Below are 16,510 nucleotides of genomic sequence, written 5' to 3'. Positions count from 1 at the left end.
AAATTCCAGATAGATTAAAGGTCTAAATATAAAGTAACCAAAGCCAATGAAAAGAGAAAAAGAAAATGAAGAGGCATATATCTATATAATATGAGGTAGGGGAGGCCACACAATTGACCCAAAGTCCAGAAGATATAAAGCAAAAAAGAAGACATAATGAACTACATAAATTTTTTTTAATTATATGGGACAAAAGTTACTAAAGTCAACAGAAACTGCACAAAGAGATATGGAAGCAATCATGTCATGTGTTAAGGGTTAATGTGTTTAATAACAAAACTCCTAAAAATTAAAATAAAAAGGCAACCCAATAGAAAAGTGAACAAAAGATTTGGACAAGCAGTTTAAAGAGGAAAAAATCAAATCACCAAGCATGTATGACAAAATGCCCAACCTCACTGAGAAATCAGGGAACTGGAAGTAGAAAATCATGCCCCCGGAGACTGACAGCTGTCATACACAGGAGCTCGGGGGTCCTGCCATACACTTGCTGATGGGACATTGAATTGTCACAAAATTTTAGGGAAGTAGTTTGTTGTTAATATCTATTGATTTTTAAAAATATGCTTACTTTTTGACCTAGCAATTGCACATCTGTGGGGAGCAGAAATAAAATACTGTCACGTAAGGATCTCTAAGGAGGGTATTGCAGGTAGTCAGGAAGTATAGTCGGGAAGCGGGAAGCAACCCAAATATCCAAATAAGGGAATGGAAGACTAAATAATCTGTGGTGAATCCATATTGTCAGCTACTACACAGTTATTACAAAGAATGTCTCTGTATCTACTGATCGACAGTGAAATCTATGATATGTACTTCAGTGTGAAAAACTACTGAAGAGCAATGTGTCTTAAAAATGTCATTTTGAGGAAAAAGAGGAAAGAAAAAAGGAAAAAAAGCACATATATGTGCAAATGAGTAAAGAAAGGTATGGGAGTATAAACCAACCTGCTAATATTGTGGGTGAGGGTGGGACTGGCTGGGGGGGATTATTAATTTTTAAACTCCATGTTGTTTGACTTGAACATGTCTCTCTTTTGTTTGAAATAAAAGTCACATATGTTGCATAAAAATCATACATACGTAACTTCTTAAACTAAATTAAGCAAACAGTGGCCCCTCATCCCAGTTGCGAGTACCGTGTTGCGAGTACCGTGTTGCGAGTACCGTGTGATGCTTGGTGCCTTCTGGCTGTTTTCTCGGGAGCCAGTGAGTGGCTTCCTGTCCCTGTTCTGGGGAAAACTACTCCATTCCAGCTTTCTTTTCTTGTTGCACAAAAGCTGTTTTTAAGTGTTTGCATTGCTTGTCCACAGAAGTGACAGAACAAATCGCCCAAGTGTGCTCAGCAAGAAATTAAATACAAAACATGTCCTTTCCCATGGGAAAGATACCACTTCTAAGCTTGCTTTCTTCACTTTTGATGGGAACCAGCTCTGTCCTTACTATGATTTACAAAGATGCCTGCCTCCATAGTCTTAGTTGCAAAAGTATGAGCCTTAAAAATACACTTTTGACACAGATGTGTTTCTATCAGATTTCTTAAGTTAAGAGGGGGAAATGGGGAGTGATTTCTCTTTCTGAACAAGGGGGACTCTGAGAGGAAGTTGTCCCAGATGACACTGTGGGTGCAGAGCAGGAAACTGTACATGGAGCAATGGAAGCATCCTGCTTCTGGCTGATTTACAAAACCACCAGTGCTGTGCACAGCAACCACAAGTCTAATTTTGCGCATGCCATTCGTCCACATCTGTGAGGTCGGTTTGCACCACCCCCGCCGCACAACCCAGGAAGCAAACCTATCCCGGAGTGTGGCGAGCCCGGGAGACATTGTCGAAATCTGTCCTCTCACCTTGGTGCTGCTCGGTTTGGTTTAGCCATTGCATGTAACATCAGAATTTCACCTGCCAAAGAAAGCTAGTGTCTAGTTGTTTCAGCAAATGAAGGAAGGAAGGAAGGGGGCAGGCAGGCAGCAAAATAGTACAATTAAGAAGAGGTGAAAGGTCTTCACACTTCCTCATGCATATCTATGGATTGTGAAATATTTCTAGTGTAGAATTCTTTTCTACTTGTAACAGCTGGCCTCTGGGATGCTTTTTAAAAATAACAAAGTATTGTATGTATATTAAATTTATACATTATAATAAAATTGACTTCCATGATTCCACCATCCAAACTAATTTAGAAAACGTTGAATCCCAACCCACCCTGATCCCGCATCTCTCTACCCATCCCAACCCATAGAGGTGACCATTTTCCTGAAGTTTTTTTTCTCATTCTCTGTTTTTCCTTATAATTTTATTATGTACTGTGAATCCCTAAACAACATATCGCTTATGTTTGCTTTAACTTTTTAAAGTTTCATAATATGTGTATTCTAATGCAACTATGTTTGAATTCTTTCGCAACCTTTCTTTTCATTGTACTAATTCAATGATGTCATTTCCTCTAGCTCGTTTTACTTTTATGCTCCATTGTGTAAATATACCACAGATTTACTTATTCATCCTCCTGCTATTAGACATTTGGGCTCTTTTTAATTATTCTCTGTCACAAACAATGCTGCATTGGACATTCACATACATATTTCCTGGTTCTCCTATAAGCAAAGGTTTCTCTGGATGTATACTTAGGAGTAGGAGTATAGACTCAGCCTAAAACAATAATGCTAACTTGTTTTCCAGACTGGTTGACCCCATTACATTCCCATTGGCAGTGTGTGCAAGTTCCCATATGGCACATTCTTGCCAACATGCATCCTCTTCAAACGTTTTAATTATTGCCAGACTAGTGGGTATGACATGATGCCTTCTTGTGGCTTTAATGTCTATTTTACTGAGTGCTTATATTTTCCTTCCAAGAAACACCTGTTCATGTCTTTGCCTATTTAAGAAATGAGTTTCTTTTTCTTTTCCTTAAAGATTTGTAGGATTTCTATGTCAAATTCCTTTTTATATATATGTATTTGCATGTACCTTCCAGCTTGAAACTTGTACTTTTTCTCTTTTACTAGTATTTTTTAAAATAAAGTCTCAGTTTTACTAGAACAAATTAATTATGTTTTCTTTTAAAGTCATTATGTTTTGTTTTGGTGACGTGTTTATGAAATCCTTTGCGACCCTGAAGTCAAACGGGTTGTGAGGTTCTGTTCCAACCCACTGGGTCAGAAACTGTGGGGCGGGGCCAGAAAAATGTGCTTTCACCAGCCTGTCATGTGATTCCGGTGCAACTACTGTCTGAGAACCGCTGGCCTCAGAGAAAGCCCCCAAATGGCCAAAAGGTTACATCACAGTAATATTAGTCAAAATCTTTACTTCTCTTATGTTTTTCTATTAAGATTATTAAAGTTTTGTGTTTGATATGTAAGTACTTAAATCATAGAGAATTCATCTGGAATTCTTAGTGTATGACGTGATGTGGTGATGCAACTTCATTTTCTCCTGTTTGGATAAACTGTTTCCCCAGAACCATGTATCAAATCATCCCTGTCCTCGTCACTTACCTGCAGTGCCAGCTTTATCGTGTATCTTTTCCTGTGAGCAGTACGGAATTGAAGCGTACTGGGGTAGACAGAAGTATTTAAGAAGTACAGAATAGAAAGAGATAAAAATTTTGATTTTTTCTTATTTTGAAGACAATGCTGCTAATAGTTTACTACAGAGTAGAGATGCTTCATGTTTCTTCCTATTGCAGTTTGTGAAAAGGTTTTATTTTTCTTTTTGAATCACGAGTGGATGTAGAATTTTATTGAATGGTTTTCTGTGTCTGTTGGGATGAATATATTTGTTTCTTTAACCTGTTAATTGGTTAGTTACATCCATAAATTTTCTAATGTTAAACTTGGGTGAATTAAATACATTTTTTAATTGTCTCAAGATTGTCTTCTGCCCCCTGAAATATCCAGATTCTTATCTCCTGTTGTTTATTTGTGTGCTAACTAGGTTTCCCTTAAATGTCATTTCACAACCTTACGACTGTCTCGGAACTTGGCCACTGGCCTCTTCTTTGCTGAGACGCAGCCAGCAGGCTGTGTTTAGCAACTCAGGGCTTGGGGTCAGGGCCACCTCAGTCTGAATCAGGCTCACCCATTCATAGCTGGTGACATTGCACAAGTTACTAACTTTTCTGGACTTACTGTGCTCACCTATAAATTAAGGCTTTTGACACATTCTTCACAACCTATAAGAAGCAAAGCCAAACAGTGCATGGGCTTAAGATACTGGAATGACGCAGGTGGCCTGTTGTTACTAGACACATAAATCTTTGGTAGGCTCCTTTGTGGTCCAAAGATGGCATTTTTCTTTTCCACTATAGATCATGGGCACACCATGGTTGAGAACGTGTGTTTTATGCCAGTGAAATTTTATTCATAAATCCAATCATTTACTCAACAGTTAATTGCCTATTATGTGTTGGATACTTTGTTAGGCTATGGGTGATACATTGTTTCACAAGACAAACATGGGCTCCAAGAGACTTACTCTCTGCCCTCATAAATTACAGAGGAGGACAGGTCATTGAATGCTGGGTAGACAGGGAGGGTATGGGGTGTTCTGGGAGAGCTCTCGTACAGTAGAGGGGAGAAAGGAGGTCGGACCAAGACTTGAAGTCCTGAGTGTGGTGGTGAAAGGGAAGGGAAAGAGTATTTGAGGAGGATGCAATAGTATGTGGGTAGAAGTTCACTCTATTTGAGGAGCAGGAAGGAGATTCAGGCTGCCTGCAGTAGGGTATAGAAGATGACTGGAGGCTGGACACGTGTAAATACAGGGAGACTAGCTCAAAGGCATTACAGAGGTTCAGATGAGAAATGATAGTATCTTGGAGGAGTAGCAGCAGCAGGGAGAAAGTGGATAGTTTCTAAAGATATTTAGGAGGTAGAATTAATGGGATTTAGAAAACCAGTGTTACGAGGGATAAGAGAAAGAATCACGTGCAGGCTTGAGCAACTGGGTGGATGAGAAAGGAAACAGTAAAGGGGAGGAGAGGTTTGAAGAGTGTCAGACACTACTGAGAAGTCATGGAAAATGAGGCCTGAAAACTGCCCATTGGATTTAGTGACCCAGGAGGAGGACTGGAGGAGAACTAGGAGCATTCTGAACCACCAAGGGGGCCCTTCTGAACCATATCTAATGTATTCAGGCAGTTTCGGCATTAAGTGGACAATAAAATATGCAAGCCAGCCTATCAAGTGCCTTTTTTGATTACTCTCCATTGGCGACCATTGCATAGACGCTGATTCTAAATGTGTTTAAGGCCTTGAGCCCGTTCTGTCTCCATGCTTCTGGCACCCTATTAGTCCTTGATTCCAGTCAGGAAAGATGAGCAGGATGCTAGTGTTTCTCCCTGTTCTCCTCTCTCCGCATACTTATTTTGTTAGGGTGGTAGATCCTAAATAGGAACTTGGAAAAAAAATGTCCCTTTAAACTCAACTAAGTCGTCTCTATTTTCTGGAGGAGAAAACGGTACTTAGCAGGCAGGGGGTGTGAGACACCAAACTAAAACAGAAGGTGTTAGGCTTTCACAGGAGCCTTGCTGGCTTCTCTGCAGACAGGTATTGCTCTAGGGATTTACTTTTCAAGGAATGAAGATCACTTTTCTGTATCACTCATTTCTTCCTCATTAAACAAAATTGTTGACTTCTTTCCACATGGTTTTTTTAGGTTGACTTGACTAAATGTGTCTTAATATTGTATCTGATTTTAGTGACTTGAATTTTTATTTCCTTTCCTGCTTGGCAACCTTAAGGAAATTGATAAGAAATAAACAAGTCAGCACTGGAATGGTCACTGTAGCCTTGTTAATGCAATGATAGCAAAAAAACTGGAAACAGGACTATCCCTAAGTAAGGATCTGAATAAATTATATGACATGCTTAAAATAGAATATTAGTCATTAAAAAGAATCAACTAGATAATTGTGTGTTGATATGAGAAGATATCAAAAAAACACGAGATGCAGAGCGAATGTGTCTGGACACACGCACACCCGGCTTTTCTGGATGGACTCTGTAGAAGGCGGTAACAGGTGCTGCCATGGAGCAGAATGGAACTGGAGCGGGGAGACTTACTTTTGTAACCGGATGACACCGGCGTTTGGGCTGCCTGTCACTACCAAATCCAATAAGCAATGACAGTGATTGAGTCTTTTATAGGCGCTTTATTCAGATGGCCGGCAATCCAAGAAGATGGTGGGTTCATACCCTAACAAACCATCTTACTCTTTCTTTCCCAGCCAGATCTTTTATAAGGGGGTTGGGGGAGGGCAAACAAGGTGTCAGCGAAAGCCTTTGAAATTCAACAGTTGCCTCCAAGGGAGAAGGGTAGTCGCTTGCTTCTTCCTGGTACAGATGTCTCCAGTCAAGGTAATCTCCAGCCAGTGCCCCAGGAAGTCAACTGCTTATTCTCAGGTGCCAGGGTGGGCCTTATCTGTAGTTACTGGAACAAAAACTTAACATACACATTACTTGCTAGATTTATGACTATTTACCTTAAGCTAAATTTTCCCATGTCTTAAGCCCCTATCACTTTCACTTCATGCCCTTGCTTCTACACAGAATGTTTTCTCACTTTGCACATACTGCTTTTAAAATAATAATTTTAAAGTTACTGTAGTTAATAGTTAAAGTTAAATAACCTTTCATTTTGAATGTTTAGCTTCTCACAGGTTTTCTCATCTTTCTGCTTCCTTGGGCTCCGCTGTCTCTCCGAGCATTTCTCATGCCCATACATGTTCGTTCTGGAGTCCTCATCTTTGGAACAGTGATTGCAACCGTGCTGATGGGAGTGACTGAGAAACTGATATTTGCTCTGTAAGTTACATAGTTTTCCTAATTGTATACTTGAGCTATAAAATATTAAATATGTGTTCATTGGAAAAAGGCAATAAAATGTAACAAAATTTGTTAAGTGTTAAACACTAAAAGTTTTAAATATTTATGTTTAAAACATTCATTATATTCTATGTAGTACAATATAGCATTGTATGTAATATTATACAGTTTATTATATTAGATAATACAATATTGCTAAATGCTTGAAGGAGGACTGAAAGGCCTAACAAATTGCACTGCTCCAAAAACAACTATTGACATTATGCATGCCCTTATAGTCTTTCTGAATGTGCATGTTTTTATTCATTGTCATTATGGTGTATGTACATTTTCATATCATCCTCTTTTCATTAAATTTTTTTTCATTTATTGATTTCAGAGAGAGGAGAAGGGTGGGAGAAACAGAGGGAGAGAAACATTGATGTGAGAGAGAAACATTGATCAGTTGCCTCCTGTGTGTGGTCCAACCGGGGACCAAACCTGCAACCCAGCCATGTGCCCCTGACTGGGGATTAAACCCACGACCTTTTGGTCTACAGTACAACACCCAACCAACTGAGCCACTCCAGCCAGGGCAATCCTTTGTTTCATTTTTTAAGTGATACAATGCTCCAGATGCTATGTTATTGTCATACCAATGATTTTTTAAACAATTGTATACTCTTCCATTGAGTGAATTATAGCATAATTTCTCCTTGATATCAAGCTTTAAGGGAATTGCATTGAAGCTGTACCAGTGTGCATTTTGAGCAGATGCATTCAAAATTGTCTGGCATATTACTGCCTCACTATTTGTAATTGGACACTCTCTTTTTATTTGTAGGAATAATCCTGCCTACAGTACTTTGCCACCAGAAGGTGTTTTCGCAAATGTCCTCGGCCTTCTGGTTGTGGTCTTCGGAGCCCTCATTTGCTGGATAGTCACCACACCAAAATGGAAACGTCCTAAAGAACCAAATCTGACCCTCCTTCAGCCCAACGGGGGCACTCCCGGGCAAGTGGAAGGCTCCCTGGCAGTCAACTTCGGCAAGATGGACAAATCTGATTCAGAGCTGAACGATGAAACAGCAGCGAGGAAAAGGAACGTTGCCCTCGACGAGGCTGCTCAGAGATCCACCATGTAAAACGTTGTAGAGGTGTGGCCGGGTGACTTTGCTTTTAAAAACTCACTCTGCAGTTTAGCTTCTCCTGTTTAGCCATAAGATGATTGAGCTTCACAGCGTTAATGTTTGTGTTAATCCTGAAGTAGGATTTCTGGAAAGAGTGTGTCTGAGTGAGGCCTGTGCACTTGCCTGGACTGGAAAGGAGACGGGCCATGTAAATGATGGCAGCTGTGAACTGTGGTTCTGTCGCTCCTCGATGAGGACCAAAGCGTCCCGTGCCTTGCAGAGGACAGATGCTCAGACTATGTCTGTTTGTTGGTAAACCTGAAAACCTGGCAGCCCTGGAAGTTTTTCCAAAACTCCACTTAGTCCCAAGGCTTCCCTGGGGTTTGGCATATTTTATCATTCATTTCCAAACTTAATTAGAATGGGAATGTGCCTGTATTCTCTAGCAGCACAAACTGTTCTAAAAACCTCAAAGAGCACTTTCCTCGAGTTCCTGTCTCTATGTTTTAGAAGTACTTGCATGGCACTTGCTATGTGCCAGACACTATTGTAAGCACTTTGTCATTCTTAGCTTATTCAGTCCCCAGATGTCCTACCTTAAGAGGTAGGAGCTATTATTATCTCCACGTTACGGATGAGAGATCTGAAGCTGAAACAGTTGGTAACTTGCCTCAGAGTCCTAAGAGGTGGAACTGAGATTCAAAACCTGCCAGTCTGGCTTCTCTGGCTCCTCAGTCCATGAGTCTAACCACTCCACCAGGCTCTTTTTTCTATCTTATACTAATTTGCACCTACTTTGACCCTCCCCTGAATAGGCTTCAGTTGCTGGCGTGCAGTGGAGTTGTTAATGTTAACCTTTTCGGCCCATTTTCCCAGGGCAGGCTCCTCCGATAACCAAGGAAATAGGTCCCAGGCACCTTCCACTACCCGAGAGCCATGGCCTGCCCTGGTGCCTCTTTGTGCATAAAGCCTTGATGACAAAGAAAGGTTTGGTCAAGAACATTTGTAGATTTCAGAATAATCTGTCACAATTTTTGTTCTTCACAATCTTAGTTGCTGAACAGTTTGGGGTTTGAAGATAGAAGAGGCTTACCTCATGGTCTGCACTTCCTGGGGGCAATAGCTAGGTCCTTCCAGATCTGGGCGTGGGGGATGGGGGTGGACTGTAGGGCGTACCTTGAGCTCTGTGTTCTTGGTAGTGAATTGAGACTCCGAGGTGACAGCTTCCGTGCATGGAGACCTCTCTGGGCTGACTTAAATTCAAACCTAGAGTAGTGCCTTGCTGAAATGATGTTTTTCATTTTGGGGTTAATTTTTGGTTTCCTTGTAATGTGGAAAATTGGGCATTTTAATGTGGATAAACACCTTATACTTTTATACCAAATACATTTGACTTTTTTGGTGTTTAGTGGATTTCCTTTTAGGATAACTGATAATTCCTTCCATAGATTGCATATTGAATATACTTCATCACATCCCATAAACTTCATGGATAACCATTCAAGAGTCCCTTATCAAAACACTATTTTCTTCTTACATAATTCTATTTCCAAAATTGGTAGTAGTGGTCAGGAGGACTGCCAGTGCCCAGCTCAATGCCTGGCAAATAGTAGGCACAATCCCATTTAACGGTAAAGCATACTACAGTTTTGGTGCTAAGCAGTAATTCCATTGTCACACACAAACATTTGATAAATGGATGTTCCATTACATGGAGAGGCACAGAATTCCAGGCTTTTTTTGCGGGGGTGGTCAGTGACAGCCTCAAAAATTCAAACTTCCATTCCATTTTATGTAGGCCAAGAAAGGTCATCCCTGGAAAGTTAATAGTGGACTTGGTGCTTCAATATTCTCTCCATTGCCAAGTGTTCCAGCATCCTGCATCTCAGCCCTTCGGTTTGCCTTCCCTGTGGGCTAATGCTAGGGTAATCGTACAGATGTCATAGGATCTTTTCTCTCTTTCTTAGCCTTTAGGAAAATGATGCATAATCAAATATACCTAGAAAAACTTTCTGTTTGAGACTTCTTTCAATGGGGGTTCTATTCTAAAGATAATTGTACTTTTATCTTTCAAAAGCTAACATTTGCTTCCTAAAGCATCCCTCCCAAAAATATCTTGTTAAAAAGCCCACAAAAAGAATAGGGGAGAAGAAAGCTTTAAGTATCAATTGCAAAACAGTGACTGAAATCTCCACAAATAATTATAGTTTATATCATCTGAAGAGATAACCTAGCTTGGCTTACCCCATAATCTAATTTCAGGGCGAAAAAGCTTTATTTGAACTCTCATGTAAATCGACACTAACACCTCTTCTCTGGAAGGGTTTCTTCTTGAGAAATTAGAATATACGTTTTGATTTAATGTTGTCAAAAGTGTACAGCCTCCTATGCGCCTTGTGTCAAACAGAATCCACCCCCCCTCCCCCACCGAGGTACTTTCTTTCCTTTCTTTGCTTGGTTTCATTTCAGCTGTGATGGTTAGAAACAGCATCTCGGACCTTACCATCCAATGACAAAGAAGGTGATCACACCTTTCAAGGGCCAGTGACCAGTGGTTTCTGTTTCTAAAATGAAGAGGATGTCTTACTCTTAGTTAGGCTACTTGCCCCGCTGAGTTGGAAATCCCAGTTGCTATACTAGGTGACCACAGCTGCCAAGTCTAAACGCTCAAAGAAGTAGGGATTTATGCTAATTTTATTGCCATGTGATAGAATATTTATCTTGGCCTGTCCTTTCTTGGGATAATTCCAACAGGAAATTGTAACTGCTATGTCTTAGAGCTGCACATATAAAAGTATAGAAGAAAAGACAACTATTATTCTTCATTCTTTATAAGGTACCTGGAAAAGATTTCTATGTTTGAATTTGTCTTTTTATCTCAGCACGTTTATAGAAAAATATTAAATAGCCTGAGTATTTTAAAATTTTGTAGAAGAAAATATGCATCTATTTTTTTCTTGACTTGTTTTTATATAGCAATAAAATCATTTTGGATCCTATTTGTCTGCGATATGAATTTGTTCAGGCTAGTAGGAGTAGGCATTGTTCTAAAAGTTTCTTTCCCATGGGAAATTTTTGTAAGTTCCTTTATTGTAGGTGCTGTCACATTCCTCTCCACAGCGTACCTGGAATGCCACACTTTCACATTGCTAGAAGGGTTAGGAGACCATTTCAAAGCTTCCGTGGGCGTGTCCTGTGTCCAGGGTGTGAGCTGGAGCCACACTCAGTGTGAAAGGTAGTCACAGATGTAGGTGGCCCAGCAGGCCTGGCTGAAGCTGGAAAAGCATGGAAGAAGAACCTGTTAAGTGCTGGTTATTACAAAACTCTGTGTTACTAGTTACTTGTACCTTGAGAAAGTACGTAGTTAATAATGGACAAATTGTTGGGATTTCTATTTCCCGAATAAGAAAGATCATTAGCAGCCAAGTAGTGCCGGTACTCATCCAGTCCTAATTTAACCTTTCAGTTAGGCTTTTTTCACTCACTCTTTGTTTCCTGGGAAGTGCTGATGGTATTTTATATAGCAACACCATAATGTGTATAATATATGTCCCATTATTTCCATAGAGTTGTAATATTGTATGTGAATTGAATTTTTATGTTATATTTTGTCACTATCTTATATAATTAATCACAGGGGTCCTTATTTCACTTCAGACCTTAATTAGCAAGTACCTTTGATACTTCATAAATATAGGGCTCAAGTACATTACCATATAATTTTACATGTATTAGCTCATTTAATATGCAGTTGTCACAGTGCCCATGATGCCCTAGCCCCTCTGAGGCAGCTCTGATTTATAGACTACAGGCTGCCTGCATTTCAGCCACAACTGATGGGATGAGGGTGGGAGAGAACATGGCACCCACACACAGCCTCATCACGGCTGGTGAGCTGGCCTGGCATGGAAAGAAGATGTCCTTTCATTTCACTTCAGATTGAGGAATAAGTGTAACAGGGTGCAGCCAGGGGGCGGGGGGCAAATAGGGATTTTCAATTGGGTCCAGAGCTCAGGGTGTCCAGGAAATATTAGAGGAAAATATATATAGGATATCCTCACCCCCACCAGTCTGAGCTGGGGGATGGGACACATGGAGCAGGGTCATTGAGAGCTGTTTTGCATAGCAACGGCTTTGCAGCTGACCTCTGGCATGGTCATTTAACATATCTATAACCTTTAACTGGTTTTATAGTTATGTTAAGTAGCTGTGGCCAGTGCTTTGAGCCAGGGGGACAGGAGAGACTTCAACCCAGGATGCAACTGAGAAGCAACTCCCCCTGGTTACAGCACCTGTGTGAGAGCTTGGAGATGATTGGGTCCACACCATGGGAGCCACAACTGCCTGGACTTACTATGGCAGCCCAGTAAAGCTGGAAGGATACAAGCATGCTGGCAGGTGTAACTGATTGTAGGAGGAGTCGGAAATGGGGCTGCAGAGGAAGATTAGTGAGGGAATTTAAACCCAGACACAGCAGCCATGACTGGCAGGAGAGGGGAATCACCACTCGGCTTGGGCAGAGGTTGGGACCATGCAGCTTTGGGTTGCTCGCCTTTTGCCACGTGGCTTAGGAAGCAGAAGACACTTTGCCTGGAAGAAAAGGAGTGAAAGGACTCTTGCTGGTGGGCCATAAGAAGGTGTCACAAGGCTTTGAGTTAACTGGAGATTGTGGTAGCAACACAGCTGATGGTGTCGGGAGCCTGAATCACAGACTTACACTTCTTTTCCTGAGATATGGTACCCCAGACTGGGTAAAGGGGAGAAGGAAGGACTGTGTGCATTTGTGGGTATTCCAAAGAACTTTAGTATTTTAATGAAGACATTAAGTCATTACTCTAAGTCTGTATAACTTTTAAATAAATAATTCCTTTCCTTTTCACCAATCTCTGGCATTGAGAGATGTCTTTCTTCTGGCAGCAGGCAAAACAAACCTAGTAGGTGGGGGTACCCCCGGAGAAAAGGGGGTCCTTTTGGTAATAGTATATTGTTTACCACACCCCACACCCCACCTGGTCTATTCTGTAACATGAGGATTTCGGAGGAATTTGGTTCTTTCTCTTCTGGGAACTTGAATGGGGAAAGACTTCAAGAATGAGTTAGTGAGAACAAAAGCTAGATGAATGCCTGGAGATAGGAGCTATGAGGGCGAGTCTAAACTAGAGATTAGGAAACAATCTCTGAAAAGCCAAATAGATTTTGTGAACCACACGGCTTCTGCTGCAACTACTCAACCCTGCCTTTGCAGCCAAAAGGGGCCACAGACAATAGTGAATGCACGAGTATGACTGTGTTCCCATAAAGCTGTGTTTGTAAAAACCATGGCAGGCCACGTTTGGTTCACAGGCCAAAGTTTGCCAGTCCCTGGCCTGGACTATAAGGTTTGGCCATGATACTTCATGGCAGCCTGAAGTAACGAGAAATCAAGGACCAGGTGGTAAAGAGAAAATATGATGGTTGAGAAGAAGAACTAGCAGTTGGTGATAGGAATCACAAGAGAACAGTGTAGCAGGCTTGGGAAGGGTGGCCGACTCAAATTAATGGCAGGTGCTGGAGGGAAGATCCACAGAATCCCACTGAGGGCTCCTCAGGGCTGGGAGAGCTCTGTCTCCTCTTTGGCCCTAAATAAAACCCAGTGATTTAAATGCCATTAACACTACTTTGTGAACAAGGGAACTCAGGTTCAGAGAGGTCCAGTATTTGCCCAAGTTCCCAGCTGGTAAGCAGCCGTCAAAACAGACACCCAGCTCCACTGACTGTTAAATTCCGGATGCTCTCCACATCAAACCAACACTTCAGTGCCCTTGGAAATGGGCTGCCTAACAAGCCACACCCTGTGATCCAGAGAGCAAAGATGGCTTTTGTAAGATAAACAACCATCTGTTCACTAATAAATTTTAAACATCTTTAATAAGGCATACAATCTGTGCTTTAAATGGAAGTTTTGGTACCAAATCTCCTCTGCGGCAGTCCCCAAAGATGAACATCAGCAGCTTCCTTCTCCTGCATGCACCCTCAGAGCAGGGGGTGGCGTCTCTTTCCTCTCTCCTCGAATCTGGCCTGGCCTCTGGCTTTCTTTCAGTGATGGAGGTAGGAGTGACATCCCGAGAGTCTTCCCACACCAGGAGAGAACTTACAGCTTCTGTCTCCTCCTCTTGCTCTAGCCATTATGCTGTTGAGGAAGTCTAGAAAAGGCCACTTGAAGAAAGACAGTGAGAAATAATAAACGGACATTATTTCAAACCACTGTGTTTTGAGGTGGTTTGTTATGCAGCAAAGGATCTGGCACACAATTCTTATTTAAAAGATTAAAATGGGTGTAGACTAAATAGGAAGTGTTTTCCAGAGTACTTCTGCAGGACTTAATTACATTTTTCTTAGGGTGTTTTTTGTTTTTTTGCTTTGTTGAAAAAGAAGCTTGGAAAACAGAGTTAAACAATCTCTTTAATGTAGGACTTTGCATACCTTTTTCCCCATATCTTATTACGAACATTCTCAAACACATGGAAAAGTTGAAAGAATTAGAACAAACATGCGCACACTCGCCACCTAGAGTCTATCATTAACAATTTGTTCTATTTGTTTGTCATATTTCTGTCTATCTATTCCTTGATGCATCAAATACTCCTTAAATTTCTGATACACTTCAAAATGTCTCAAATCAGTAAATTAGTGTGGGTGAACATTTTTTACTCTGCTCAATATCGTAGGAAAAACCATTCAACAGGGTATTGTTAAATATGTCACATATGATATTCATCAGGTTGTGGAATTTTAATTAGCTGAGGTTTTTTTAAAAATCATGAATGAAATTGTTAAATTGTGTCAAACGATTTTTCTGCATCTACTGATATAATAATTATATTGGTTTTTCCGCTTAATTCTGTTAACAGGTGAGTGCGTTGATGGATGAATGAAGATTACACCGGTTTGGCACGCCCGGGACGCCCCGCTGTAGGCCGCGGCACAGCGTCCTTTCTGCACAGACGCTGCCGGCGCAGATCTGCAGACTTCGTCCCGGATTTCTGTCTCTGCCCACAGAGATACTGATCTGAAGCTTCCTTCTCTGTGATAGTTCTGTCAGGTTTTACTGTCAGGTAAAGCCGGCTTCACAGAAAGTTGTTGGGATGTGTTCTCTCCTCTATTTTCTAAAAGAATTTAATACTGCTATTATTTCTTCTTGAAGTTTGATGGAATTTGTCAGTTAATCATCTGGACCTAAAGCGGGGGCAGAGGGGGGAAATCATCCGGACCTGAGTTTTCTTTATGGGGAAGGTTTTGATAATGTTTTTGATAATGAATCTAATTTCCTTAAAAGTTGTGGGGATATTCAGATACTCTGTTTCTTCTTGTGTTACTTTTGGTAAATTGTATTTTTCAAGGAATTTGTTTCAACTAAGTGGCTTTGGAGAATCCAGGGCCTTCCCTCAGCAAAAACAAAAGGTAAACATGGAAACTTATTTGGTGCCATTCCTGTCTTTCAAATGACAGTTCTACTCTAATTTCTGTTTTCCAGTGTCTTCAGGTAGTTTTTTTAAAAAATATTTCTTTCAGAATTATGGGTTATTCACCCATAAGGTTTGTGAAAAGGTTTGTCCAATTAGAAGCTACTCTTCTATTACTGGAAGCTAGAACTTGCTAATATGTAATGTGCATCTTCAAGATGTAGAATACAATATTATACTAACTTATTTTGACCAGAGAGTTTTTTTCCCCCCAATGGAACAGCTGCAGAATGACGGCTTTGTTTTGGAAAGCCTGATCAAAGGACAGGCTCTCTCAAGGTGCTCTTACAACTCCGCACCAGGTACAGACCTTGCTTATTATCCACTTAGATTTTCTGCTCACTTAATTAAATGCTGTACAAAACATACTAGCTTTAAACACCTTGAAAAATCCTCAGGCAAGGGGAGCAAAAGAAAAAAGAAACAAATGGGACTACATCAAACTAAAAAGTTTTTGCACAGCAAATGAAACCATCAACAAAATAAAAAGCTGAATGGGAGAACATATTTACTGATACATCTGATAAGGGCTAATATTCAAAATTTATAAAGAACTTATAAAACTCAACACCAAAAAACCCCAAATCACACAATTTTAGGAAATGGGAAAAGAACCTGAATAGACACTTCTTAAAAGAGGACATACAGATGGCCAATAGACAGATGAAAAGATGCTCAGCGTCATTAATCATCAGAGAGATGCAAATTAAAACCACAGTGAGGTACCATCTCACACCTGTCAGAACTGCCGTCAGCAGTAAACCATCGAACAGCAAGTGCTGCCCACAGATTCTCTGGTGTTCCTCCCGACAGAAAAGCAGAGCCTGACCACCCCCTTCCCTGGAACAGCGGTTGGCCGCAGTTACCTGCTTCTGACTAACGGAACACGGCAGAGGTGATGCTGTGTGACTGCTCAGACAAGATCTCAAAAGGGGAGACAGCTGTGGACGATTTTCCTTCTCTCTTGGGGTGTTTGCCTTGGGAATCCAGCCAGCATTTTGGGAGGAAGCCAGCAGCCGCATGGGCAACCCCCGCTGAGGTCCTGGTTCACAGCCAGTACCAATCAGCACCGG

General features: G+C 41.0%; 1 protein-coding gene across 1 annotated transcript in view; it reads left to right on the top strand.

Moving 5' to 3' along the window:
- Positions 1-10,934, top strand: part of LOC114495294 (cytochrome b reductase 1) — a 28,330-nt gene extending 17,396 nt beyond the window's left edge. Inside the window, exons 3-4 of the mRNA XM_028510527.2 lie at positions 6,651-6,805; positions 7,650-10,934. Coding sequence (XP_028366328.1) covers positions 6,651-6,805; positions 7,650-7,950 — 456 coding nt within the window. The 3' untranslated portion in view covers positions 7,951-10,934. The remainder of the gene's footprint in view (positions 1-6,650; positions 6,806-7,649) is intronic.
- The last annotated feature ends 5,576 nt before the right edge of the window (positions 10,935-16,510 follow it).

The sequence above is a fragment of the Phyllostomus discolor genome, chromosome 4, assembly GCF_004126475.2.
Source record: "Phyllostomus discolor isolate MPI-MPIP mPhyDis1 chromosome 4, mPhyDis1.pri.v3, whole genome shotgun sequence".
NCBI classification, from domain to species: Eukaryota; Metazoa; Chordata; class Mammalia; order Chiroptera; family Phyllostomidae; genus Phyllostomus; species Phyllostomus discolor.
Note: the sequence above shows the minus strand (reverse complement) of the source record. Positions and strands in the feature narration are given on the sequence as shown.